Source organism: Temnothorax nylanderi, unplaced genomic scaffold (assembly GCF_030848795.1).
Source record: "Temnothorax nylanderi isolate EJ_2023f unplaced genomic scaffold, tnyl_v1.0 TNYL_tig0880_pilon, whole genome shotgun sequence".
In the NCBI taxonomy this organism is placed as follows: domain Eukaryota; kingdom Metazoa; phylum Arthropoda; class Insecta; order Hymenoptera; family Formicidae; genus Temnothorax; species Temnothorax nylanderi.
This window is the reverse complement of record NW_027249942.1, coordinates 32,478-57,890: the sequence shown is the minus strand read 5'-3', so window position 1 is coordinate 57,890 and position 25,413 is coordinate 32,478. Positions and strand designations below refer to the sequence as shown.

Below are 25,413 nucleotides of genomic sequence, written 5' to 3'. Positions count from 1 at the left end.
CACGTTTAATATGCAAGAAAAATTTATATTCTGCCGATAAAATAAACAATAATTTATTATAATTATTTATACCTAAGGTACATATATCTTGCTTGGTCAATTCCTCTAACGTTGTAGTATCAACGACAGTCTGCAATATTCGAAATACTCGATATCGTACGTTACAACTATATTCAGTCTCGCCATGACGATTGCCGAAACCTATGTTTATAAGAAATTGTGCAAACAAATCCATATCTCCATATTCCAGCATATAACATATCCTACAATTAAGTATATTTCACAATCAATTGTTGATTTAGAAATTGAATATAAAAAAATGGTGTACCAACAATATTACCTAAGTAAATTATCTTCATAGTGGTATTCTGATCAGACTCTTTCGTCGCTAGAAACGTCTCTGTAAAGCTTTGAGACAATTCGGTATACCTGGCATTAGATTGTAGCCATTCTTCCAATAAATCCATACGCAATTTTATCGTATTCAACGAGAACAGTTTACCCAGCTCGTTAACAGCAGCGTTAATATCGGGTCTGTAGTTGGTTGCAGTTCGATATCGTAATGGTATGCTTTCTTCGTTATACAATTCATACACCAGCTTGCACGGATTTTCAATTAGAGCAAGATACTCATCTTTCTCCAATCCGTACGTACGTAGAATATGCTCGGACGTAAATCTCAAATATTTGGATTTAATTTTCTGAAAGTAAAAGCCATAGAAGTCAATATATTTTTTACAACATAGACACGTACTTTACACAGAGATTACCGTACTTCTAACATTCCTTCTTCGAATTTAGTGGAATTCTGTGCCGCCAGCTGAGCATACTCGTAACATTCTTTCGCGGCAGCAACGCGATCAGCACCCGGAGGTGTATGATTTACGACATAGTACAATGCTGCAGTACCATAATAGAATCCATCTGAATCTGTCATCCGTTGTATACATTTCTTGATATCTTTGAGCAACGTGGTATTTTTCGGATAAAGCGACCATGCAGTATTTTTCGATGCAGTAGAATTATTTCCCCATACTTGTGTCACTTCACCTTTAATAGCTAATGTGCATATGAGATGTGCCTCCAAATTAAGTACGGGTGCGATGTCAAGCCACTTGCCGTATGTTCTTAAATTCAACTCAGGTGCTAGTAACGAGAATTAATAAAATGTGAAATTAAGTTAAGTAATCATCCAAGTGCTGGCCATAAATTTATTTCTGAAATATATTTACTAATGATTTTCCAAATATCGACTTTAAGCAAGAACGGAAGTCTCCATTGGGCTATCGGCGGCAACGTACTATGTCCAGGATTAAGCTGTATCCACTCATCGTGTTCCATTGGTGTAGGAAGCCTGTCATGATTGATAGTATGATTATTAAATTCAAAATTAATATATGCGAAATTATTATAATTTACCCGCTCCGAGTGTAATTTTGCAAGAAGCAAAGATAATTTCTCTTTTCCATATTTTTGTCTCCTATGAGATCCATTAGTATAATAAACACTTCATAGTGGTAAAATGTAATCTGGAAATTTAAATGTAAAATTCACATTATAAGAAACTATACTATCCAACATTTTTATAGCTTACGTGTTCCCATAACGTAGAGATACATCGCTTCAACATGGATTTATCTTCCATTTGCGCAACAACTCCATTACATTTCTTTCTTAATTCATCGATTTCATCTTTACAGATAAGTAACTCTATAATATATTACTCGATTATTAAATTGGTGTTCAATATCATACGAAAATGATCTACGTATAAAAATATGTAAATATCCAAATATTAAATTAATTGTCACAAATACATATTATTTTCTTATATCATTTGCCTTTATTCACGCTTGTATTCGAAACGGTTATCGTTGGATTCCACGTTTTTAGTAATATTTGTAAATAATTCAAAAGGCAATCATTGAAATTAAATCCGAAGCTACAACAATAATCTTTTAATAAAGGAATCACGTTCTCTTTATTAGGTACTGTTTATGATCTGCTGTAAAATTTTTCTTTTGCTCGAAGCACTATTTGTTAAAACTTCTGTAAATGTATTAAAAATATATACATTGACACATATGTATAACAAGATTTGCGTTTAATATAAAAATAGACTCAATGATAATGCATGAGCGTACCTTTAGAAGTTATTGAATAACGTGACAGTCGTTGTGCCCAAATATGCAATAGCTTGTAACTCTCAAACGTTTGTGTCAATGATCGATTTTTCCCCAAGCGCGAATATTCATATCCCAAAGTTGAGATTGTACAATGCTGAATATGATCGGTCTGAAATCTACAAATATAAATCTTTACACATTATTATCGAAAATTAATTATCGAAAAATAGATTTATTTTCTTACGATGTAGAAACGGTGGAAAGCCAACTGCACGCCTCTTGTTCTGATAACATAAAGAGAACCGATAGCCCTAATTGCAAATCGAATGATCGTCCGGTGCATAACTTTCTCAATAAATTCATCAAAAGCTGTGATAATATAAATTTCATTTCCGTTAATATCTCTTCGTTTCTTTCAGACGTGCTAAGATACATGAAATAAAACGTTTTGAAAATTTGCAGTAAAGTATAATAATTAAAATCTAAGATAAACTCACCCAAGATATAATTATATTCCTCAATGATGAAGAAAAAACAGTCTCTGATTAGCGACGATCGTTTCCTCCATGCGAGTAAATAAGAAAGATCCATGTTATGCACAACAATCTAGGTTAACCTGTGTAAACACTCGCGTAAACGTAGTTATATATAGGATAGGATAATTATATTATTAAAACAATTACCTTGAATTAATCGTCGCGTCGCGTAAAGAGTCATCATCACGTATATCATACGTTTACGCGAGCGTTACTTTTGTAGTAACTTACGAATAATTCCTTCGCGTAAACGGGAGATAACTTACGATAATTTACTCCGCGTAAACGAGTAATTATCGTAAGTTACTATCACATCACGGTCGGTCTCGCTCCGACGACACTACCGTTCTCTCAACGATATAGGTTAAGTGAACTGACTGTGACGTGACAGCGCACTGAACGCACTATCTGCACTGCGCGCAGTACAGCACACACGTATGAACGCACTATATCTGCACTGCGCGAAAGCGCCGCCAGTGTCGAAAAAGTGAAAGGGACATTTTCTCTGATCACGTGATATATATGAACTGACTGACAGCGCGCTAAACGCACTATCTACACTCGCGCAGTACACACACGTATACATATGTGCTGGCGATACTAGCACCGCCCTGGTGTCGAAAAAGTGAAAAGGACGCGACTCCAGCCAATGAAATGATGGCATGGCATGAGAGACGGTCGACGTAGAAGTAGAAGAAGTAGTATCTTAAAAATAAATTTTCACATTTGGACTTTGCGTCGCAATATTTCCGCTCGTAGGGCACGTAGCGGAATATTATAAGAGAAACCCCCCCCAAATCGACCCAAGCTATCGATCAAGCCTACTTAAAACTTGATCCGTTCACTCGTTATATGAGATCTCAACATCTCGAGTACTCGCAACTCGTCGCGTCGCGTAAAAGAGTCACGGTCGGTCTCGCTCCGCGTGTACTTGGCGCGAGACACTACCGTGTCTCTTGATTAATATTTTTTATTATAATAGATATTAACCAAAATAGCTCGCATAAAATTCTTTGCTATACATGTTGTCCCACAACTATCATGATTTTCAGGGTAAATTCTAAGAGAAAATTCTCTCTGTGTACTTTATTATTTTTTTATATTTTATGCTTTGCGCAGTAAAATATATGAAGACACATTGCATCCTGCGTTGTGCGCAGTAAAAAATTAAAAAGCATTCTGCGCTACGCGCAGCAAATTGTAATAAAATGCATTCTGCGCTGTGCGCAGTGAAATGTTAAAAAGCATTCTGCGCTATGCGCAGCAAATTGTAATAAAATGCATTCTGCGCTGTGCGCAGTGAAATGTTAAAAAGCATTCTGCGCTACGCGCAGCAAATTGTAATGAAATGCATTCTGCGCTGTGAAATGTCAAAAAGCATTCTGCGCTACGCGCAGCAAATTGTAATAAAATGCATCCTGCGCTGTGCGCAGTGAAATGTTAAAAAGAATTCTGCGCTATATGTGCAGTCCCTTACGGAAAGAAACTACAGCCAGTAAATATTACACTTGTGTAGTTACTACAGGACCACCTGTAGTTATCACAGAAAGGAACACAATAATCTGTAGTTATTACACGCTGTAATTACTTAGTGCGTGAAATCCCTGTAATATGGAATACACGTCTAATCATGAAGGGTGAAATCCACTACACGTGTAATCCACTATATATGTAATACACGTGTGGTAAGTGACTTGTGTAGTAGACTACACGTGTAATCCATTATATGTGTAATATACTACACGTGTGGTAAGTGACTTGTGTAGTAGACTACACATGTAATCTACAAAATGTGTAATACACTACTACACATGTGTATTAAACGTAATGCTACCAGTAATCCATAAAATTTGAAATAGCGAGTCTTATCATATATGGAGGGATAAAAACCACAGTGGTGTAAGTCAAATTTTTAAAAATATTTTCTCGTGTGCATAGATGCAATTTATATATTGTACAGATTGCATCTATACACACGAGAAAATATTTTTAAAAATTTGAGTTACACCACTGTGGTTTTTACCCCTCCACCTCCATATATAGTATACTTTTACTTCAATGCAGCTGTATATATATAAATTATTTCTATAAATATTGTTTAAAATTTATTAGATTTAATGTATCACTTTTTAACCACATTTTATTATTTTTTAATTTCATATTTTATAAGTAATTTCATAATGAGCCGGCACTGGTTTCTGACATTCACCCGACTTTAAGAAATATTATATCATATATCCAATTTAAAATTTTATTACTCTTTTTAAACTGATTTTGTTTCTTAAGATGATTTTTGAAAAATTATATATTTGTGCTGGTTATGACATATGTAGACTATATATACACTTACATCAAATTAAGAAGTAGTCTACCACGTAAGGCAGTTGGCTCACGATCCAGAGGTCCCGAGGTCCCGAGTTCGAATCCCACCAAGGTGTGTTTTTCAAATACAAGAAAATATTTATAATCATAGACTGCATCTTAAGAAACAAATTTAGTTATAAAAAAGTAATAAAACTAAGAAAAAAATAATTTTTTTTTATGCCGGGTGAATATCGGAAATCAGTGTCCTCTAGTATTAAGAGGACTGCAATCTTGTAGTCCTGTAATCCTGTAATATTTTCCTGTAATCCGAGCGTATAGTACGAAAATATTACAGTATATTACAATACTTCAGTCTGTAATTTTGTGTAATACTTTTATGTAGTTCCTGTAATATAATTTTCTGTAATCCGCTGTAGTTTCTTTCCGTAAGGGGTAAGTTGTAGTAAAGTGCAGTTTGCATTTTGCATTTTGCATTTTAAAAGATTGAAGAATGTGTTTCAACATGTTTGAATTAATATACAGATATGCATTATTAATATATATATGTGCTACACGTTACTTTTAATTACTGACTTTTTAGAATTTTTTAATATTTGCCACTGCATTTGTTTCTTACTTGGTCTTCATCATTTCTTTTTTCCGCCTTATTATAATTTATATTTACTTTTTATATCGTTTGTTATAAGAGATAGTGCTCAAGATGATCTTTTTTCAATTTTCTTATTAGAATATCATTTTAATCTTATTTATTTTGGAAGTTTTTGACTTTTCGTGCTTTTGTATTGCAACTTCTACTTTTGTCAAGACGATTGTTGTATCTTGTACGTGAATATAATTTAACGCTTATCATAAATTTCAGTGCTTGCAATCGATGGTTATAACACGCATTGTTTTTATCTAACCATTCAGGATGTATTTCATTCGTTAAATTTACACACTTATTCGATATTTTATCTAGGATCTGTATAGATGCCCAATAATGTTCCCAGACACGATTAAATGCCGTTAGCTGTGTCTCGATTACTTTCGCAAAAAGAGCTGTTGGTCTTCTTAACTTCGTTATAATAGGAGCGTCTTCATCTACATTTGAATATTCTCGAAATTCAATATACTTTTCATCTTCTGTCGCGTCATCCATTGGCGTTTTCATCATATCGTCGCGACAATTGTCGCAATTTGTTTTTGCAACACTTCGTCGTGCTATATATCCAGCAAAAAATGTAATAGCATTTTTATCATAAGAAGTAAGTAAATTTATATTTTTAGAATTATCTACAATACCATATGTTTCTAGAATTTGTGCATCTTCTATAAGTAATTCATTTTCAGGCTCAATGTCATCTTGTATAGTATCATGATTTTCATTCAGGGCATTCTCTATTGTCTTTACAAGTTGACTCGGTAGATTAATGAGAGATTCAGCTTCGGGACACTGAGTATTACCTTTATCGCTTGTTTGGATATATCCTGTGGACAATATATGTCTAAAAGAGAGTCTGACCATTCTTGCTGTGGGATTAGGATTAAATCCACCGCGCTGTCTTAATTTGGAGAATAAATGTTCGACGGAGTCTTGATTACATAGTCCTGTAGCAAGTTCGAATGTTTCATATTGCTCTTTTAATACTTTATATGTTTCAAGAATAGCTTGTATCGTTAAAATAAAGCCTTTCAAGCAAGGAATTTTTGATATTTTGTCCGGCGACAAAGACCATCTTGAGCACCAATCAACAAAATTTCTTAATAAAATTTCAATATCTGAATTTTTGGAAGACAATACTCGTTTTCCACCAAATCGAATCTTAAGACTATAAGAATTGCAGGCATCAATTACTTTATTCATGTGCTCTGTAAAGTCAGCTGTTGCTTCCCAAGTACTTGTTTGTAGCTGTTTACTGTGCCCTGCTGTTTTTATTGCAGCTGCATATGTGTGACTAAATAATTGAAAAGCTCTTTTCACATTCATCGCTTGAAAGGTATTGGGATGAATATGGGCTGCTGTTATATGCGATAATAAATTTGAACCTCCTTGTGCGGCGTTATCAATAGACCATGTTGTTTCAAAATCGTCATATGACGCTATTATTTTTCCGTCGCAATACAAATTTTTATATTTTCTTAACAAGCTTGTCAATCTTTTTACCAAATGCGGAAAATCAAATGACGCGTAATATTTTTTTCCATTATGTACAAAAAATGGTTTTTCTGAGTCCACACCAAGTTGAACATAAGCGCTTTGATTAGATGAACCTTGATCGCACGTTACAAGTCGTACATCAGCACCCGTTTTGCTCAATCTATCTAAGCATTCTTTCATTAAAATCACTATTTCTTCCGCTTTCATACATTTTCCTGGGAGAAAATATGCTAGCGGTTGACGCCATGGATGACGCGCATTTATACTATCCAGGCAAAATACAAATACGCATTTTGCCCTTTCGTTTTTCCTTCCTAAAGGCCCAAGATCTCTCAGTCCTTCTATTTGATCTAGACTAAATGAGTATTCTTCATATGCTTTAATATACATTTCATCCCATTTTAAAGCACAAGCTCTTTCTTCTACAGGTAGCTTTGAAATTTTTTCCTGCAATTTGCGGAATATAAAATCACAAAATCCTGGCTTTATATTAAATTCTTCGTGCCATCTTCTAACAGTTCGTTCTCCAGGAAAATTGCAACCTGCCTTTCGTAAGCGACGAAATGCAGATGCCGAATAATAAAAAAGCAGTTTCGAAAGAGATTTTTCTTCTTCTGTATATGCCGCATGTGGAGTATGTAGTTGTAAATTAATCATTGCTTTTGCAACAGGATGCAAATTTTGTTCATCAATCAATTTTTGTAGATTCTTTTTCTTATTTTTTTTACTTATTTTCTTTTTAGGTACTGGGCGAAGTAAACGTGATTTTAAACGTCTTATCGTCCGACGCAAACGACGATTTTCACATTTTAAATCCTTAATTATCTTTTCTGACTTATTTTCTTCTTCTTCTTCACAATTTTCTCTCATTAGCCGGTCATGCGTAGTAGTGTTTTCACATCTTACAGGTTCCAGATGCATCCATTCTGTTATATCTTCTTGTTCAAATGATTCGTCAAAATTTAATTTTGCTGGAAGATACGTTCGTTTAAACTGATGTAATAATTGATTATCTACTTTATCTTTTTGATTGATATCAAATGATGTTCCTGCAATTGCATTATTGTATGTATCTCTTACTTCTGTCATTTCTTTTCTTTGGTTTTGCTCTCCTTGTACTCTTTGCATCTCTTCTACTTCTGTCATTTCTCTTATTTGGTTTTGCTCTCCTTGTGCTCTTTGCATCTCTTCTACTTCTGTCATTTCTCTTATTTGGTTTTGCTCTCCTTGTGCTCTTTGCATCTCTTCTACTTCTGTCATTTCTCTTATTTGGTTTTGCTCTCCTTCTGGTCTTTGAATCTCTTCTACTTCCATACCTGCTTGTGAGTTTTCTTGCAAACTAATCAAATCATTAAATCGGATTGGCACTGCATCGCGTTTTAATGCTTTCTTATCTTCTCCCTTAAATGAATTTGCATTAAAATGATCTGCACACAGACCAGCACGACGAACTGTATTAGCAGTCCATTTTTCTAATTTAATATTCCCTGAAATAAAGTCATGAAATACATAAATTGTAAATATTCTGTAAGCACATGCAAAACATTAATCATCTTAAAAATTTAATTATAGACTTTATTTACTTTCAATTGGTAGAAACATTCTAGGAGAAAACTTATATGCAATGTTTATTATTTTTATCAATAGGTTATCAAGTGACTTGTTAAAACTATAAATAAATAGATTTTATATACATACATATTTACATTTTATCTTTAACCATTATGACTACTTATTTAAATATTACTTACATTGTATGACTTCGTATTATTTAATTTTTGATTCTATTCTTTGTGTGATTCTATTCTTAATTCTTTTAATTTATATATTTATTGTACTATTTATTTTAAACAACCTCTGACTTATGACTCTACATAATGCTTATTGTAATTTAAATATCTTGTAAAGTAAGCTTTTTAAATTTATTTTATTGCAATTTTTAAATTTTATTTAATTGCACTCGATAAAAGCTATGTTAAACAAACTGTTCTATGATATTTTGATGTTAACTTGACATAAAATTATGTACTAATTTATACCTATATAACAATTTTTAATTTGATTGTCTTTCGTTCTTTAAGTATTTATATTGTTAATGTATTTTTGTTTCTCATATTGTCTTATTAGTAAATTGAACCAACAAGGAAAATTACTTTTAAAAAAACGTGTTGACAATATCTCATGGGTGACGTGAAAACATATTGTCATAATTATTACAATTACATTTAACAGATTATATACATATATATATATATATATATATATATATATATATATATATTAGCCTCAAAGACGGAAAACGTTCACTGAAAGAAAAAACTAACCACAACGCGTTCTGGCATATCCAAAAAGGCCACAACGCGAAATTCGTATTGTAACACTTTATTCAAAAACGCTCACAACGTGTTTTGGCAATGTGAAAATGCCACAACGCGTTATGGACGTTTTATTGATACAGTCATGACGCGATGTAATAAAAATAAAATTATAAAGAAACAAAATTATAGAGAAAATTAACAGTTAGCCATATATATATGTAAGCAGGAGAGCCCCTCCGCCGCATAAAAAAAGTAGTTTAACTCCAACCCTATTTCGACCAAATTTTAATTTTAAGTTTTTAGAGATAAGTTTGGAGTTAAATTATTTTTTTTATGCCGCAGGCGAAGCCTGCCCCTCCTGCGCCTACATTAAGCTAATTGTTAATTTTCTTTAAATTTTTTTCTTTATAATTTCATTTCTATCAAACCATCCATATATTATTATACAATATAATAATAAAATACAGGTATAGGTTTAAAAACAGTAATAGAGTACTTTAAAGCGAAAGATAAGAATAGGAATAAAATATGTTTATAGTTTATGTGTTTGAAAGTTAATTTATAATCTTTGGTTTAAAGTTATTCAAAGTTATGTTAATAATTTAGAGTTTTTCCATTTTACATTAAGTACTTTTATTTTCAATTTTATTTGCTACAAATATTAAACATAAAAATGTTATACTATGGATATATAAAAAGAAAATAGTATAAGACAGATAAAGAGAAAAATAGAGAGAGAGAGAGAGAGAGAGAGAGGGGAGGGGGGGGAGAGAGAGAGAGAGAGAGAGAGAGAGAGAGAGAGAGAGAGAGAGAGAGAGAGAGAGAGAGAGAGAGAGAGAGAGAGAGAGAGAGAGAGAGAGAGAGAGAGAGAGAGAGAGAGAGAGAGAGAGAGAGAGAGAGAGAGAAAGAGAGGTCGATGAGTACACGATCTTCTATTCTATTCTCTTTCGTTGTATAATTCCGACTTTCCGAGACGGTACGTACGTCCAAATTTGCTTAAACATGAATTTGTACACTCGAGATTGTGTCCTCAGATCATCATACAAAGGGAGGAAATAAAAGATTATCTATCAATCTGTCCTTCTCTATCAAAGGCAGCCGAAGCGCGAAGTTGAGCGCACGTGTACGTAAAAAAAAGAAAGGCGGAAGCCACGGAAATACGTTGCCGCGTGTTTACTAGCTCACAATAAACAGATTCGATTTTGTTTGTCAAGCTTAAAAAAGCACTTGAAGTATCATATGAAATGTAATGGCAATGCATATATACATATATAGTAACTCATTTCTAATAAAATATGCACAATTTCTATAACTATATTCTTTTAAAGCTTGTTTACATAAATCTTTTATGTCAGAGTTTAATTTTTCGTCAAATCCTTTACCTTTACATATATTTATATATTTCTTATACAAAAACTTTAAATAAGTTTTTCTTAGAATCAGCGTTTAAATAATTTCAGGTATTCATTATGCGGAGGCAAAAACAACCGTACGGCGACAACGACGTTTCTTAATTGTAAAATTTAACATTTCAGACTTTGCATTGTAATATCTTCGCTCGTAGAGCAAACGTAGCGGAAAAATAAAAACACTTATTATATATAATTCGAACCCAAGCTACTTAGCATCGATCAAGCCTACTTACAACTTGATCCGTTCACTCATTATTGAGATATCAAAATCTCGGGTATTCGCAATTCGTGCGTTAAAAGAGTCACGGTGCGGTTTCGCTTCGCGTGTACTTGACGCGAAACACTACCGTGTCTCTTGATATTATTGTAACGTGATTTATAAATAAAATAAAAGTTAAAAAATATTCGAAACTTACCGCTGTTGCGTATCCATAATTTTTGTCTTGCATCCTCCTTTGATGGAAACCTAAATAAATGTGACCCTGTAGAATATCGTCCGTTGCGACAATTTTTATAAACACACCCTAAGAGCACAGTTGACGGAAAATCGACGGCAAGTCGACTTTTATAAGTCGACTTCTAGTCGACTTCTAAAAATGGCGGAAAGTCGACTAAAAGTCGACTTCTAAATAGTCGACTTCTAAAAATGGCGGAAAGTCGACTAAAAGTCGACTTCTAAATAGTCGACTTATAAAAAGACGGAAAACAGTCAAGCGGCGCGTCATGCATCATCAATATGGCGGCGAATCTCGAGGAGGCTGGAGGACCAGATGAGTGGACCAGAGTTTACGCGAGTGCGAGGAATACGTGCCGCGAGACAGGACACGATAAGACGCCAGATAGTTCTTGCAGGTATGGCGGATCAAGTCGCGAGAAAGGTTTTGCCCGACGAGGTAAAAGAGGATCAGGATAAGGCCAAGTGGAAACATGCTTACAGGTTAGGTATGGTGTGTTATTTATTATCATCGATAATTAAGACCTATTGAATGCGACCTCTCCATTCTGTATCATCTTTCAGAACACCAGAAATGAAGGAACCTGTGTTCATGCATTCTTCGTGCGTTCTACGGAAAATCAGTCCGGAATAGGTGGTTTATAAAGAGGTGTACGAAACGAATAAGATGTACATGCGAGGTGTCACGGTGATAGAACCCGAATGATTGCCGAAATTCGCCCATGCTATGCCATCTTAGTGAACCATTAGTTGATCCACCGCCAAGGTATTTTTATCACAATTGTTGCTTTATAATGTTTTTCCTACTTATTTATAAAGATATTTATAGATATAATCAATGAACCGGGAAGATCATTTGCCGCGTGTCTGGTACATTCGGAAAGGCCGAATGGGCACTACCATCGATGGATATAGATCATCCGTGGACGGTGTCAAGTGGTTAGCGTATTTCTTCTTGGAGGGTCAAGTGTGCCCTAAGCTGAAACGATTTGTCCCGTCGCTGCTGATGACACCTGGGAGCATCACCAAGTCATGAGCCAGGTAAATCGTTATTCTATCTCCTTTTGATTTCACGTTGATTCATCGAATAGATTACATCAATTCAATACGATTTTTTCAGGTTGATACCACGCACTCAAGCAATAGTACAAACCCTGCAGTCGCAGGGAGTCGTGTCCAAACACAAACTGCTAGAAATCTGGGGTTCGGATAAAAAATGTGAGATTTTAATTTATAAAATAATATTTAGATATTATCATAGACTTCTATACAATACTAGACCGCTGACAGACATCTCGCCCGTGATGCTTGCCGCCATGTTGATTTTAGTCAAGATATGCTATACTACTATTCTATACAAGTGGTTTTATACAAGATTTCTATACAATAGTCTGGCATATACAGAATGTCCAAAAGAAAGGGTTTAATACTACAGGAGTAGTGGTTCGATTTCGGCATCCAAGTACGCTACACGTCGAAGGCATGACTTACAAACTTATTGATAACATGTACCAATATTTAACACAAAAACATTCGCCTGCTTCGTTATGTACTGTAATAACGAATGCAGATAAACGCACATCATGAGCAACTGAACACCCGATAGTGACTTATTGTTAATTCAATATGGCCGCACCCTTCACTAACACTTGCACCTTGCACTCGCATCAGCTTTTCGGCAGTGCGTCCATAGATGTTAGTGGTCTAGTATAAAAGTCTGTGGATATTATATATTTATAATAATATATATATATATATATATAATATTATTATATATTTACAACATTATGATAATAATATGATATATATTTATATAGCTAATTTTGCATATTGTTTCGCGATTAACGCTGGAATGTTTTAATTTTAGTTCTGTTATTGTCAGTTTACCAGAAGTGGCTGCCGGAATCCGCGCACGCAGAAGTGGCACAGATATGGCCGCCTTTGTAATTAAGAATAAAACATTAGGATTGTAATTATACAGTTGTTTAGATAATTAAATTATTTTATATATGAAAAAAAATCGAAATGCATCAGTTTTAGCCCTCCAGCAAGGGGTCGATTGTGTATCTTGAAATAATGAGGTAAAAATTACAAAAGTGAGAAAATTCATTAGCGTATCTACGATTTTATTTATCAAAATCTAATAAAATCTGTTAACTTTTGTTATTTTTACCTCGTTTCAAGATACACAATCGACCTCCAGACGTACGCGGCGGTTTATTTTATCGACTTTAAAAGTTGGCGGGAAGTCGACTTTTCGTCATGACGGGAAGTCGATTTTTCATCATGACGGGAAGTCGACTTTAAGTCGGTGGTTTTTGCGACATTCGCCGACTTCAAGTCGACTTCAAGTCGACTTTCGTCCTTAAAAATGTCGACTTCTCTGCCAAGTCAGTTTCGGTAGAAGTCGACTTCAAGTCGACTTAAAGTCGACTTTTTGCTCTTAGGGACACTTATCATAAACCGTTTCCATTGTGAACACTTTATTATACTTTATTTACTGAACTTTGTATAACTAAATAAACTTTATATGACTGCAGTATATATACTATAAAATAATAACTAAATAGAAATAAAAGAATATCAATAAACGTAGTTTGATAACTACGATATAGAACGCTAATTCGCAAAATAATATTAACGAAGTAGCACTGTGCACTGCTGAGAGACTCTCCGTTGCACTGAGCATAGCATACACGGCTCTCAATTTTTATCGAGATGCGCGCAGTTCACTTGTTTCGCTATAGCGACGCGTTTTGTAAAACTGTAGTCGTTTCAAAATATAGATAAAATAATCGTTGTTACTGTCTAGACTTGCATTCTTGTTTGACATGCTAGTATTTTTCACTAAAGACTTTGTTGCAATTTTGGTAATATTAATTTTTAAGAAATATTATTTCTATAATTATTTTTGATTATTAGTTTTATCGTGTTTTCAAATATTAATAAAAATGCAATATTTAAATTAAGAAGACTATATATATATATTATTAAAATATAAAAATAATTTTTCAAAATAATTTCTCAAAATAACATAATGTACATTTTATACAAATTACAGATTATTGAAAACAACAGATCTTTTGCAAATTACATCATAAACGCAAAAATTAATTTTACAATACATGTGTGCATTTATATATATTTGAAATCTGCTTGATATATACATACCAATCATGTTTTACGGGTCATAGTATAGTATTATGCATTACCATGCATTACCGTGTCTTACGGGTAAGTGTTATGCATTATCATGCATTACCGACGCTTTGGACATAGCACGGAACAGAACCAAAAGATCGTGCACATAGCACGGAACAGAACCAATAGAGCGTGCACATAACGCGTTACCCATCAGAAATTTTCGTGGACATGGCTACGTAGTTCAATGTGCACGATTTGTGCACATAGAGGCGCTCATGGACGGGGACCACCTAAAACGCGAGCATGACCACTCTCATTCTTCTCTCTGGCTAAACACAGTTTAGCTTTTTGACGCTCGAATCCAGCGTCGAGCGTCATCGTGAAATCGCACCTTAAAGGAGAAAAGGAGCTTCCCAGCAAGCGACACAAGTCGACACAAACGTCATTGGGTGCTTTTCATTTAGCGATTCAAGTCGACACAAGCGTAAAGGTGCGATTTCACGATGACGCTCGACGCTGGATTCGAGCGTCAAAAAGCTAAACTGTGTTTAGCTTTGACACTCGACGCTCATTTCAGCCAATCCAGTGGTTAGGTTATATTTCGCGTCCCTCTGAATCTATCACGTGACCAGATTTGACGCTCGAATCCAGCGTCGAGCGTCATCGTGAAATCGCACCTTGACGCTCGACGCTGGATTCGAGCGTCAAATCTGGTCACGTGATAGATTCAGAGGGACGCGAAATATAACCTAACCACTGGATTGGCTGAAATGAGCGTCGAGTGTCAGGGTGCCATTACATGGAGCGCGGAAACGCGGAAACGCGGAAACGCGGAAAGAAAGTAACTAGATTCCGCGTTTCCGTCGCTTCTTTCTATCGCATTTGAGCGGAACAGCGGAAATCATGCGTGTTTTGTGTGTGTGTGTGTGTGTGTGTGCCAAGAAGTGCTAAACAATAAACATCAAGTATATAACTTTAACAGTTAATATCTCAAGCTTGAGATATTAAATACAAGATATTAAATACATATACAATATTTTATACAAGCTTGAGTAACTCATTGAAGATTGTTGATGACATTCTGAGATAGTTGAAGTATTTTTCGGGATCTGTCAATCTCATCTCTACAAGTAAATTGTTGCTGTCACCTTGTGCAAGTCTTCTTTCTTCGGTAAAAATAGGTCGTACCCATATTCTTCGATTCTTTTTGTCTTCCAATTTCTTGTAACGCAAGTACAAATAATACATTGAAGTCACTTTTTTCATTGTTATTTCTGCATGTCTCATCGGTTCATCTCTTGCTTGTATGAGAAACTTCATAATAATCATTAACATGATATTTGGATCCATGATATACTTTTAAAATAATTAATAAAATACACGAAGTACAAAATAACTTTTTCTTCCGAGATTTGTAATCGATAGAATATATATATATATATATATATATATATATTTGGAGTCTTTCGCACGTGCCACAACCAGGGCCGGTAAACTCCCATTGTTTCGCGTTGCCAGTGTTTGTAGCGCCTCTACAAATCTTGCCCCTCCTTTGAGGAACTAAAATTCAATATGGCTGTCGAACCGCTCGATTTAAATACATAATAGCTGATTTTTTCATATTATTATTATTGCTATTTATAAAAATTATGATAGAAAAATGGCTAGGAAGCAAAAATTAAGCTACACTGCTATTGTTACAATTTAATTATTACAAGTTTTATTGTAAATATTTCGAAATAAGAAAAATATAAAAAATAATAAAATAGATATAGAATGTGTACATATGTGTATGTGTTTATATGTATGTACGGTGTATATGTGTGTATATGTATGTGTGTTTGTATAAACATATTTCAATTTAGATGCGTATACAGCCATGTAGAATTGCGGAAAGGGCGTGATTGTTGTTGAGGCATGACAAATCTTGTATTGTACTGCGTATTTAAGATAGAGAGAAACATCGGTTGAACGTTCGCTGGGGTCAATCGCCCCTGGATCCATTCGTCTTGGTTGCACTTTTCTTACTCCGGCGCTTCCTGATCCTGCAAAGTGCATTACGTAGACTCCGAATCAGGTTCGCTTATTTCAGCTGCACTTTTTTTCATTTTCAGTATTTAAACGAGTGTACGAATCCTGCTGGATAAAGTACCTGCAAGAAAAAAACATAATTGTTTCAATAAATAACGCATTCTATGTTCCCTTATTTGCGAGTGTAAACATAATACTTCCCCTTCTTACCTTTCTTAACATATCTTATTGCCATCAATCAATCTCTTCCTTAATTAAACATAAATATTGTAGAACACTTTTATTACACCCGGTATCAATAGGAATATTTCGTAATTGTTTCTTTAAAGTGACATGAGAAGGAAGGTGTAGATATGTAGAAAGAAAACTATATGATGTACGAGATCTTTTAAAGAGACTTAAGCAAAACATTTTTTCTTCAAGAGTATAACGTCTACCCTGTTGAAAATAACATAATAAACATATATAAGAAAAAAATCATAAGCCAATATTTATAGTCCGTTCTTATTTTAAGACCGTCTTAAAATTGTACTTAAGACGGTCTTAAATAAAAGAACCGATTGTATAAATATCATCCATAGAATGCAATAATACAAAATATATGCATCAAAATTTCAATTTTAAGTCTAATTTTATATATACAATTTTTAATAATTTTCCAATAAAATAAATACAATTGCAAACAATATTATTAAATAGCATGAAAAAATAAAGTATTAACTAAAACAATAAAAAAAATATTGTTAATAAGTTTGCAAACATGATTGAAGAATGATATAGACGAAGGATATACAATATTAATATTAATGTACCTGAGGTGCCACTTTATCATGTTTTATTATTAGATCTAGTATTTGTTGTCGTATTAAGGAAGTTTTATCCTTTCTGCCTCTGTGATCTGTAGTGCTAAGTGTTATTCTGTTAGATGTACGTTTTTGTTTCATTTTCCGAATTATTTGCTTTAATCGTCTTTGATCTTTTTGTAATTTTATTACTTTCTGATAAAACAATCGGGCTTGTGAATTTAATGTACTTTGTCTTGTAATTTTCAAAAGATTAGGTCTTCTTCTTGCAGATAAAGTATGTTTATTGTCTTTATTTAATTGCTTTTCTATTTTCTCTTGCTTTTGAGACAATACTTCTATTTTCTCTTGTTGTTGGTAATGCAACATTTCCATTCTCTCTTGAATTTCTTCTTGCTTTTGAGACATTTCCATTCTCTTTTCTCGCTCGTGATACAACATGTCCATTTTTTCTTGAATTTCTTGCTCTTGGGACACCATTTCCATTCTCTTTTCTTGCTCGTGATGCAACATTTCCATTCTCTCTTGAATTTTGTCTTGCTCTTGGGACACCATTTCCATTCTCTCTTCTTGCTCGTGATGCAACATTTCCATTCTCTCTTGAATTTTGTCTTGCTCTTTGGATAACATTTCCATTCTCTCTTCTTGCTCGTGATGCAACATTTCCATCCTCTCTTGAATTTCTTCTCGCTTTTGAGACAACACTTCCATTCTCTCTTGTTGCTGATGCAGCACTTCCATTCTCTCTTGAATTTCTTCTCTCTTTTGAGGTATTGTCATTTCTGTCTGTTGCTGGAATACTTCTTCTTGCTGGAGTTGTGTACCCGCCTCTTCTGGACATACTAATTCCATGCATGGGACAGCAGTATTTATTAATCTTCGATATCTTGGACTGCAAGAGTAATCATTCTCATGAAAATGTTTATGACACACTCGTAACCATTTTATAACGTCTTCATCTGTAATATTAAGCTTCAAAATCTGTAACCATCGTTTGCGGCGTTCTTTATTGGTAGGAATCCCATATGACGGCACTCTCTTGCCCGAATTGCATCCTTGTACACAGCACGATCTTGCCATATTTTTCTATTTCACACTACTTCTAATTACCTTTGGCAATGTTTTAAAAATATATTTAAACGTTCTACTTTTATACAATGCACGACGACAAACCACGACAGACAATGCGAACTGAATGCGAACCACGTTGCTAAAAGTTCACGGCAGCAACCAACAGCAGCTGACAACAGTCGACAGCCATATTGAATTTTAGTTCCTCAAAGGTGGGGCAAGATTTGTAGAGGCGCTACAAACACTGGCAACGCGAAACAATAGGAGTTTACCGGCCCTGGCCACAACTAGCCTGCACTAGGAGTCACGGCTATAGAGCACTTATGCATTAGCGCTTGTTCTACCGAATAGTTTATAACAATTAAATCACTTTTCCAATTTCACGGAGAAATATCCACAATATTCTAAGCGGGATAGAATATATTATAAAAATACATAACCTATCTGAGGTATCTGCGTGCAACAGTACAGAGAAAAAGAACGAACATTTGACGCGTCCGTTCCGCGAGTTTGTTTCTCCTTATATTACATGGAGCACAATTTGCGCGGAAAAGCGGAACAGTATAGTGACAAATAGACATTTGTATTCATTTCTTAAAATTGTGTTTACTTAATTCATTGCAATTTTTATTAATATGCTTATCTTTTCAGCTTATCTATTGAATACAAGCATTTTAATCAATAAATACCGTTAAAAATTAATATTTTATAATTCTCCGTTCCGCTTTTCCGCTCAAAATGTGCTCCATGTAATATAAGGGTGCCGTCCCATGCAAACGGAATTTCGGAAAACGGAATCTCGGAATCATTCTGATTGGTTAGCCTCATAGGGCTTGTACTGTGCCCCATGGGGCTAACCAATCAGAATGATTCCGAGATTCCGTTTTCCGAAATTCCGTCCTGCATGGGACGGCACCCTAAGGCATTCAAAACAGACGGAACGGATCGACGGAAATCTAGTAAATTTTGTCTTCCGCGCTTCCGCGTTTCCGCGTTTCCGCGCTCCATGTAATGGCACCCTCAAAGCTAAACACAGTTTAGCTTTTTGACGCTCGAATCCAGCGTCGAGCGTCATCGTGAAATCACACCTTCATCGTGAAATCGCACCTTTTATGGAGAAAGAGGAAAGAGAAAACAGAGGAGAGGGGATATAAACTTATAACCTATTCATCGCCCGCCACGTATGTATGTACAATTCGTGTCAGTGGTCAGTGTCATATGCTGGCGCAATCGAAACGACGCGAACACGTCTCGAGGCGGATTTCATGCAGTTTTACACTATATTTGTTAAAAAATGGCTGTTACTAACAAACATACCAAACTATTTATATGCGCGGCCGGCATATTTGTGTGCTATTTCTACTTCGGTATGTTGCAAGAGAAAATCACACGTGGACAGTACGGCGATGGAGAGAAATTCACGTTCATGTTTGCACTGGTTTTCGTCCAGTGTTCGGTGAATCTTATATTCGCCAAAACGAGTCTGCTGACAGTGATGAAGCAAGGCGAGGACACTACGTCGACTCTGTATTATTCGCTGTCAGCTCTAACGTATTTTCTCGCTATGGTGTGCAGTAACATGGCTTTGCAGTTTGTCAGTTACCCGACGCAGGTGATCGGTAAAGCCGGCAAGCCTATACCTGTGATGATACTCGGTGTATTGCTAGGAAAAAAGGTATATAACTTAATGTAGATTATATTTCGCGAGACAGTTTTTTCAGTTCTTTATGCATTGAATTTTTTCCTGTCTTTAATGATCATATTTTCTTTGCAGGTATATCCAATTAGAAAGTACATATTCATCTTTTTAATCGTCATTGGAGTCGCATTGTTTATGTATAAGGACAGCAATGTCTCTAAAAAGCAGGCAGAGTCGCAATTATCAGTTGGAGAATTGTTATTACTGTTATCGTTAATAATGGACGGATTAACAAGTGCAGTGCAGGAACGAATGAGGGCAGAACATAACTCAAAATCAGGTCACATGATGCTTAATATGAATCTCTGGTCCGTTATCTTTAGTGGTACAGTGATACTTATATCTGGAGAACTTTTGGAATTTATTCAGTTCCTCCAAAGATATCCTTCCACTATATGGCATATAACAACGTTTTCTATAGCTGGGGCATTTGGACAATATTTTATATTTCTAACGGTAGCTGAATTCGGTCCACTGCCATGTTCAATTATAACTACTACTAGGAAATTTTTTACCGTTTTAGGCTCTGTATTAATTTTTGGCAATAGTCTTTTTCCTAGGCAATGGATAAGTACATTTATAGTATTTTTAGGTTTATTTCTAGATGCTATGTACGGTAAAGATAAAAGTAAGAAGAATACTGTAAAATAGAATGTGATAATTATCTCAGCATTTACTTAGACGACAAACATACATTTTTAAGTATATACTTCATGCATTTAAATCATCATATCGCCTCAACAATAATTTATAATTTACTATAAATTTATTAGGGGTTCTAATCACAGATATAAATTAATAACAAAGATATTAGATTGTGTTATTTTTCTGTTTAATTTTTGCAAATGATAAAAAATAAGCGAGTATTCTTGAATCAAAGAAGATTGTAAATTTATAATTGTACAAAGTTAATTCAAGATTAAAGACGAGAGAAGTTGAGAGATAGCATATGTAAAAATGTTTATAATATAATATATTTTTGAACCATTCTTTATTATCTTTGGTTCTACTAATAATTTTCTAGGAATCAAGGAACAGCTTTAATATTGTGCTGTTTATATTTCTATTAATTAGTAAATTTTGTAATCTATTATTAAGATTTTTCTGATTTCCCTCATTACATACATATTGAATTATGATATCAGAAACCAAAAATTATGTGAATTTTTTGTGCTACATATGAAAATAAATTAATTTTTTTGCATATTAGCATTTTAATAGCACAAATTAATAAAATATATATACCGAAGATTTTTTTGTCAATTTATAGAGAAGAGATTAATAAACGATCATAAATTTCAGTCAATCAGTGACGAGTTCAGTTTTTGCTGAAAATATGATATAAGTAAAGTAAGATACATATTTATTTACTATACAGGGTGTGTGTATATACAAAGGCAATTTTTAGGGGAAAAAATAGATTTAAATTATGATTAGAAAAAAAACGAGAGTAAAAAATTCTGATTTCTTGCTTCTGAAGTTGTAATTCAACACGATTATAGTGAAGAGTTTGGAATTTTAAGATTGGCATGCCCTGGGTACCGATCCTGTAATTTGGTACGGAACTTTTTACCTTTTCACTCATTCTGATTCCACATGAAGTTTTCCACGAATCACAAAGTGTTAAATGTCGGTTGAAAAGTTGTATGATTGTGCGATATCAGATTTACGTGAAAGTTTTCTTTTTTATATTTCCGTTCCTTGATGTTACCAGAGCACATATTATGGAACTTTTTGGAACGAATTCCGATCGGAATTCATTCCGAAATATTCCATAAGTGCCGGTCTACAAACTCTAAGGAATTGATCAATCACAGTCGAATTTGAGGAGAATAATCGACTGTGATTGATCAGTTTTTTAGGACTTAAAACATCTATTGTAGACTGACACGTGCCTTAGGGCCTGAGCAGAATTGTTGACTTATAATTTTAACACAATGTTTTATGCTTTAAATCTTTGTTTTTAGCAACGCACAATACGGTCTTATGTCTCACGTTTTAGGGCCAGTTTCACAAGTGTCGGTTAACTTTTAATCTTAGATTAACTCACTCTTCGTCTCCTTCTAACGTCCCCCTTAGACGCAGTATTGTGCGTTACTAAAAACAAAGATTTAAAGCATAAAACATTGTCTTAAAATTATAAGTCAACTATTCTGCTCAAGCCCTTAGGAAACTACATAGGGTGCTTTCCAGTTAACGATAAGTCAACATATGTCACTCTATCTTTGTTGTTCACTAGATGTTGAAAAAAAGCAGAATGGCGCTTGTGTCGACTCGTGTCGCTAAATAAAAAGTACCCATAATTGCTGCCCAGAGGCTAATAAGAAAAAGAAAGATAAGATGAACGTTGTTTATAGCTATAATTATATATATATATATATATATGTGTGTATATATATATATATATATATATATATATATATATTGCGAATGTATTTCAGAATGTACGTAAATATAGGTATATCTGCTTATATATGTGTAAAATTTACTAAAAGTGTATATAACAAAGTATAGTAATGTAATTGCACAAGGAGATGAGATAAGCAAATCCTTCCATTTATTAGAAAAATCAAATTGTGTTTAATTAATGTTTATTACTGAGAATTGTAAGTCTTGTCAATACCATTGGTGTTTTATTTTGGAAGATATTGGTTTATATGAAATATTTAAAGCTTTTGTATTTTGATAAGTAGTATAATATGTGATTATATGTATATCTCATAAACAGATCTTTTATTTGACAATTTGTCAATTAAATTATATCGTATTGTATGTGAACATATAATTTATTAAATGAACATTTGAATAAAATATTTGTTTATATTTATTTAAAATATAAGAATGTGTGTGTGACAAATCTTAAGAATATATTATTTTACGAGAAATAACGCAATGCGTTAAAATGTTGCCGATATTTTGCATCCTCATAGAGGAAACTTTGTTTTCGTGAAATTTTTTTCAATTTTCTATGCCAATGTGTTCAGAATGTTCTAAAACGTCGAAAAATCACATTTTTACAAAATGTCCGCGCGTGTGTGCGTGCGTGCGTGTGTGTGTACGGATTTGCCCTTAGGAAAATTTACTTAAAAAAACTTAAAATAAACTAGAAAGTTTACCAAAGAAATTACTATTGATAAACTATTGATAAACTAGAAGTGATTTCGAACCAAACTTTAAGTATTTCTATAATATACTTTAAAGGTTACTTTAAGTTAACTCATGCAATTACTATTAATCACCCCAAAAAAATATTCTGTCATTTAGTGGCTTCCGCTTGATTTTAGAGGATTTTCCTCTGAAATACGGTCTCAAGAAGATATTTTAAAATCTAGAGGAATATCCTCTAACCATGAGACACTAGACTTAAGATTGCAGTCCTCTTAATACTAGAGGACACTGATTTCCGATATTCACCCGGAATAAAAAAAAATTATTTATTTCGAAATTTTATTACTATTTTATAACTAAATTTGTTTCTTAAGATGCAGTCTATAATTATAAATATTTTCTCGTATTTGAAAAACACTTACCTTGGTGGGATTCGAACTCGGGACCTCTGGATCGTGAGCCAACTGCCTTACGTGATAGACTACTTCTTAATTTGATGTAAGTGTTATATATAGTCTACATATGTCATAACCAGCAAATATATAATTTTTCAAAAATCATCTTAAGAAACAAATTCAGTTTAAAAAGAGTAATAAAATTTTGAATTGGATATATATGGTATAATATTTCTTAATGTCTCGTGTGGTGCAAGTGTGGTGAAAAAGGGAACTTGTCTTTTTAAGTATACTGTTGAAACAACACGCATAAGTTAAAATCAGCTTTAAGTATTACCTTTATAAAAAGTAAAGTTAAAGTATATTTATAAGTATTACGTTTGTTAAAAGTAAATTTAAAGTATATTTGCGACTTGCTTATAAAGTTTTTATTGAGGTTAATAACTTAAAGAAAACTTTACGTTCGGCTGTCAGTATACTATTAGTATACTATTATTACGGCTAGTATACTTTATAATACTTTAAAATACTTTAAGTAACTTTAAAGAACTTTAAGTAAATTTTCCTAAGGGTGATGTCCGTAGTTGCTGTAACTTCCGCAAATTTTGAGATATTGGGTTGAATTTTTTTTTAATCGATAGAGTATCATTAAAGGAAGGTTAGTGATGATCGGTAAAGGGGTTCTTTATAAAATTTTGAATTTTTTGAGAAATGTCCGTGGTTGCTCTAACTTCTGCATTGTGTTTAGTTGTTTATATATCTGCATTTATATTAGTATGTGCGAGTACATCTAATAAATTTGTTAATATATACAATTCAAGTACTTATTGTTACATACATATACTTGCAAATTATCTCCATGAACACTTCACCGAAGGATCGCGTTCAACTAACGGAAGAGTTACTTCAGAGAGTCACCCTTCGGGTCACCGATTATGCCGAATTTTTATAGGAATGTAGTATTCGTATAGAAGTAACAGATGCTATACGGAGACGATGCGATGACTCTCAAGCATTTACGAGAAATCGTGTGAATTTTAGCAATTTTAAAAATATGTTGTACTAGCATGCCCCGCGGCTTCGCTCGCGACCTCATACTCATATGCATGGCTCTCATACGTGTAGTTTTTGCTATTTTTTAATTTTCAATATTAGAAACTTATATTTCGAAAATAAAGCATTTTTGCATATAATATGCCGTACCTCAATTTTGTGTCAATACCGTCGGCATTAGCATTACCCAAGATGTACCACGTGGAGGTTGCCTGATCGGATTTACACCTCTTGTGTGTGTGTGTGTGTGTGTGTGTGCGTGTGCGTTCGCGTGTGCGTGTGCGTGTGCGTGTGTGTGTGTGTGTGTGTGTGTGTGTGTGTGTGTGTGTGTGTGTGTGTGTGTGTGTGTGTGTATATGCGTGTCTGTACGTATGTATGTGTTGGTACGTATACATGTACGTTTGTTTGCACATATGCGTTTACGTGTTCGTGTGCGCATGCATGCGTGTACAGTACCCTCCATAAGTTTGGAAACACTCTATAAAATGCAATATACAGGAAATAGTACATAATAAAATCAATATATTTTGCTTTGTAAGTGTTTATTTAACTAAAGAAAACTAAAATGAAGGTATACATACATACATACGTTATCCGACAGGCTTTTAAAATAAAGAATTTCCATTAAATTTTACATTCCTCAAAGTAACCACACCTTTTGCCTTAATGACTGCCTTGCATATTCTCGGCATACGGTGGATCAACTTTCGGAGTTCAGTCGAGATACGTTTCCATTCTTGCTGGAGAACTTCCCAAAGGTGCACCTGTGACTTGTGATTCGCTGTTCAACAAATTCAACTC

The 25,413-nt window shown here is 34.0% G+C and overlaps 3 protein-coding genes and 1 long non-coding RNA gene across 10 annotated transcripts; 2 read left to right on the top strand and 2 right to left on the bottom strand.

The window, feature by feature from the left end:
- Positions 1-79: 79 nt before the first annotated feature.
- LOC139785772 (kinetochore-associated protein 1-like) lies at positions 80-2,949 on the bottom strand. 3 transcript variants are annotated; one of them, XM_071724953.1, is made up of 10 exons: positions 2,810-2,949; positions 2,624-2,742; positions 2,371-2,550; positions 2,145-2,302; positions 1,595-1,710; positions 1,420-1,529; positions 1,233-1,354; positions 776-1,146; positions 341-701; positions 80-263 (listed from the first exon to the last, which is right to left on the bottom strand). In XM_071724953.1, exons 3-10 carry the CDS (start codon positions 2,514-2,516, stop codon positions 208-210), a joined length of 1,440 nt encoding a protein of 479 aa, XP_071581054.1. In that variant the 5' UTR covers positions 2,517-2,550; positions 2,624-2,742; positions 2,810-2,949; the 3' UTR covers positions 80-207. The 3 variants fall into 3 exon arrangements, with proteins under 3 accessions (XP_071581054.1, XP_071581055.1, XP_071581056.1); XM_071724954.1 differs by having other exon boundaries at positions 2,371-2,495; XM_071724955.1 differs by lacking the exons at positions 2,371-2,550; positions 2,624-2,742; positions 2,810-2,949 and having other exon boundaries at positions 1,595-2,049; positions 2,145-2,264.
- Positions 2,950-11,415: 8,466 nt separating this feature from the next.
- On the top strand, positions 11,416-13,850 carry LOC139785770 (uncharacterized). 2 transcript variants are annotated; one of them, XR_011722076.1, is made up of 5 exons: positions 11,416-11,796; positions 11,873-12,074; positions 12,138-12,349; positions 12,429-12,526; positions 13,191-13,850. It is a non-coding gene; the product is annotated as an uncharacterized lncRNA (long non-coding RNA). The 2 variants fall into 2 exon arrangements; XR_011722075.1 differs by having other exon boundaries at positions 11,417-11,796; positions 13,176-13,850.
- Positions 13,851-15,407: 1,557 nt separating this feature from the next.
- LOC139785769 (uncharacterized) lies at positions 15,408-19,111 on the bottom strand. Of its 4 annotated transcripts, none has more exons than XM_071724949.1 (3): positions 17,296-19,111; positions 16,694-16,921; positions 15,408-16,604 (listed from the first exon to the last, which is right to left on the bottom strand). In XM_071724949.1, exons 1-2 carry the CDS (start codon positions 18,364-18,366, stop codon positions 16,718-16,720), a joined length of 1,275 nt encoding a protein of 424 aa, XP_071581050.1. In that variant the 5' UTR covers positions 18,367-19,111; the 3' UTR covers positions 15,408-16,604; positions 16,694-16,717. The 4 variants fall into 4 exon arrangements, with proteins under 4 accessions (XP_071581050.1, XP_071581052.1, XP_071581049.1 ...); XM_071724951.1 differs by having other exon boundaries at positions 16,694-16,732; XM_071724948.1 differs by having other exon boundaries at positions 15,408-16,921.
- Positions 19,112-19,332: 221 nt separating this feature from the next.
- Meigo (Solute carrier family 35 member B1 homolog meigo) lies at positions 19,333-22,867 on the top strand. The gene is made up of 2 exons (XM_071724952.1): positions 19,333-20,032; positions 20,132-22,867. The coding sequence occupies exons 1-2, from the start codon at positions 19,652-19,654 to the stop codon at positions 20,705-20,707; spliced, it is 957 nt and encodes a 318-aa protein (XP_071581053.1). The 5' UTR covers positions 19,333-19,651; the 3' UTR covers positions 20,708-22,867.
- The last annotated feature ends 2,546 nt before the right edge of the window (positions 22,868-25,413 follow it).

Coding starts and splice junctions, on each gene's coding strand:
- LOC139785772 (XM_071724953.1), bottom strand. CDS start 2,516: ATGAAATTTATATTATCACAGCTTTTGATGAATTTATTGAGAAAGTTA. Junction 1,530..1,594: donor TCTCTACGTTATGGGAACAC/GTAAGCTATAAA, acceptor TTAAATTTCCAG/ATTACATTTTACCACTATGA. Junction 702..775: donor TCGAAGAAGGAATGTTAGAA/GTACGGTAATCT, acceptor TTTTACTTTCAG/AAAATTAAATCCAAATATTT.
- LOC139785769 (XM_071724948.1), bottom strand. CDS start 18,366: ATGGCAAGATCGTGCTGTGTACAAGGATGCAATTCGGGCAAGAGAGTG. Junction 16,922..17,295: donor ATGATAAAGTGGCACCTCAG/GTACATTAATAT, acceptor TATTTTCAACAG/GGTAGACGTTATACTCTTGA.
- Meigo (XM_071724952.1), top strand. CDS start 19,652: ATGGCTGTTACTAACAAACATACCAAACTATTTATATGCGCGGCCGGC. Junction 20,033..20,131: donor GTGTATTGCTAGGAAAAAAG/GTATATAACTTA, acceptor TTTTCTTTGCAG/GTATATCCAATTAGAAAGTA.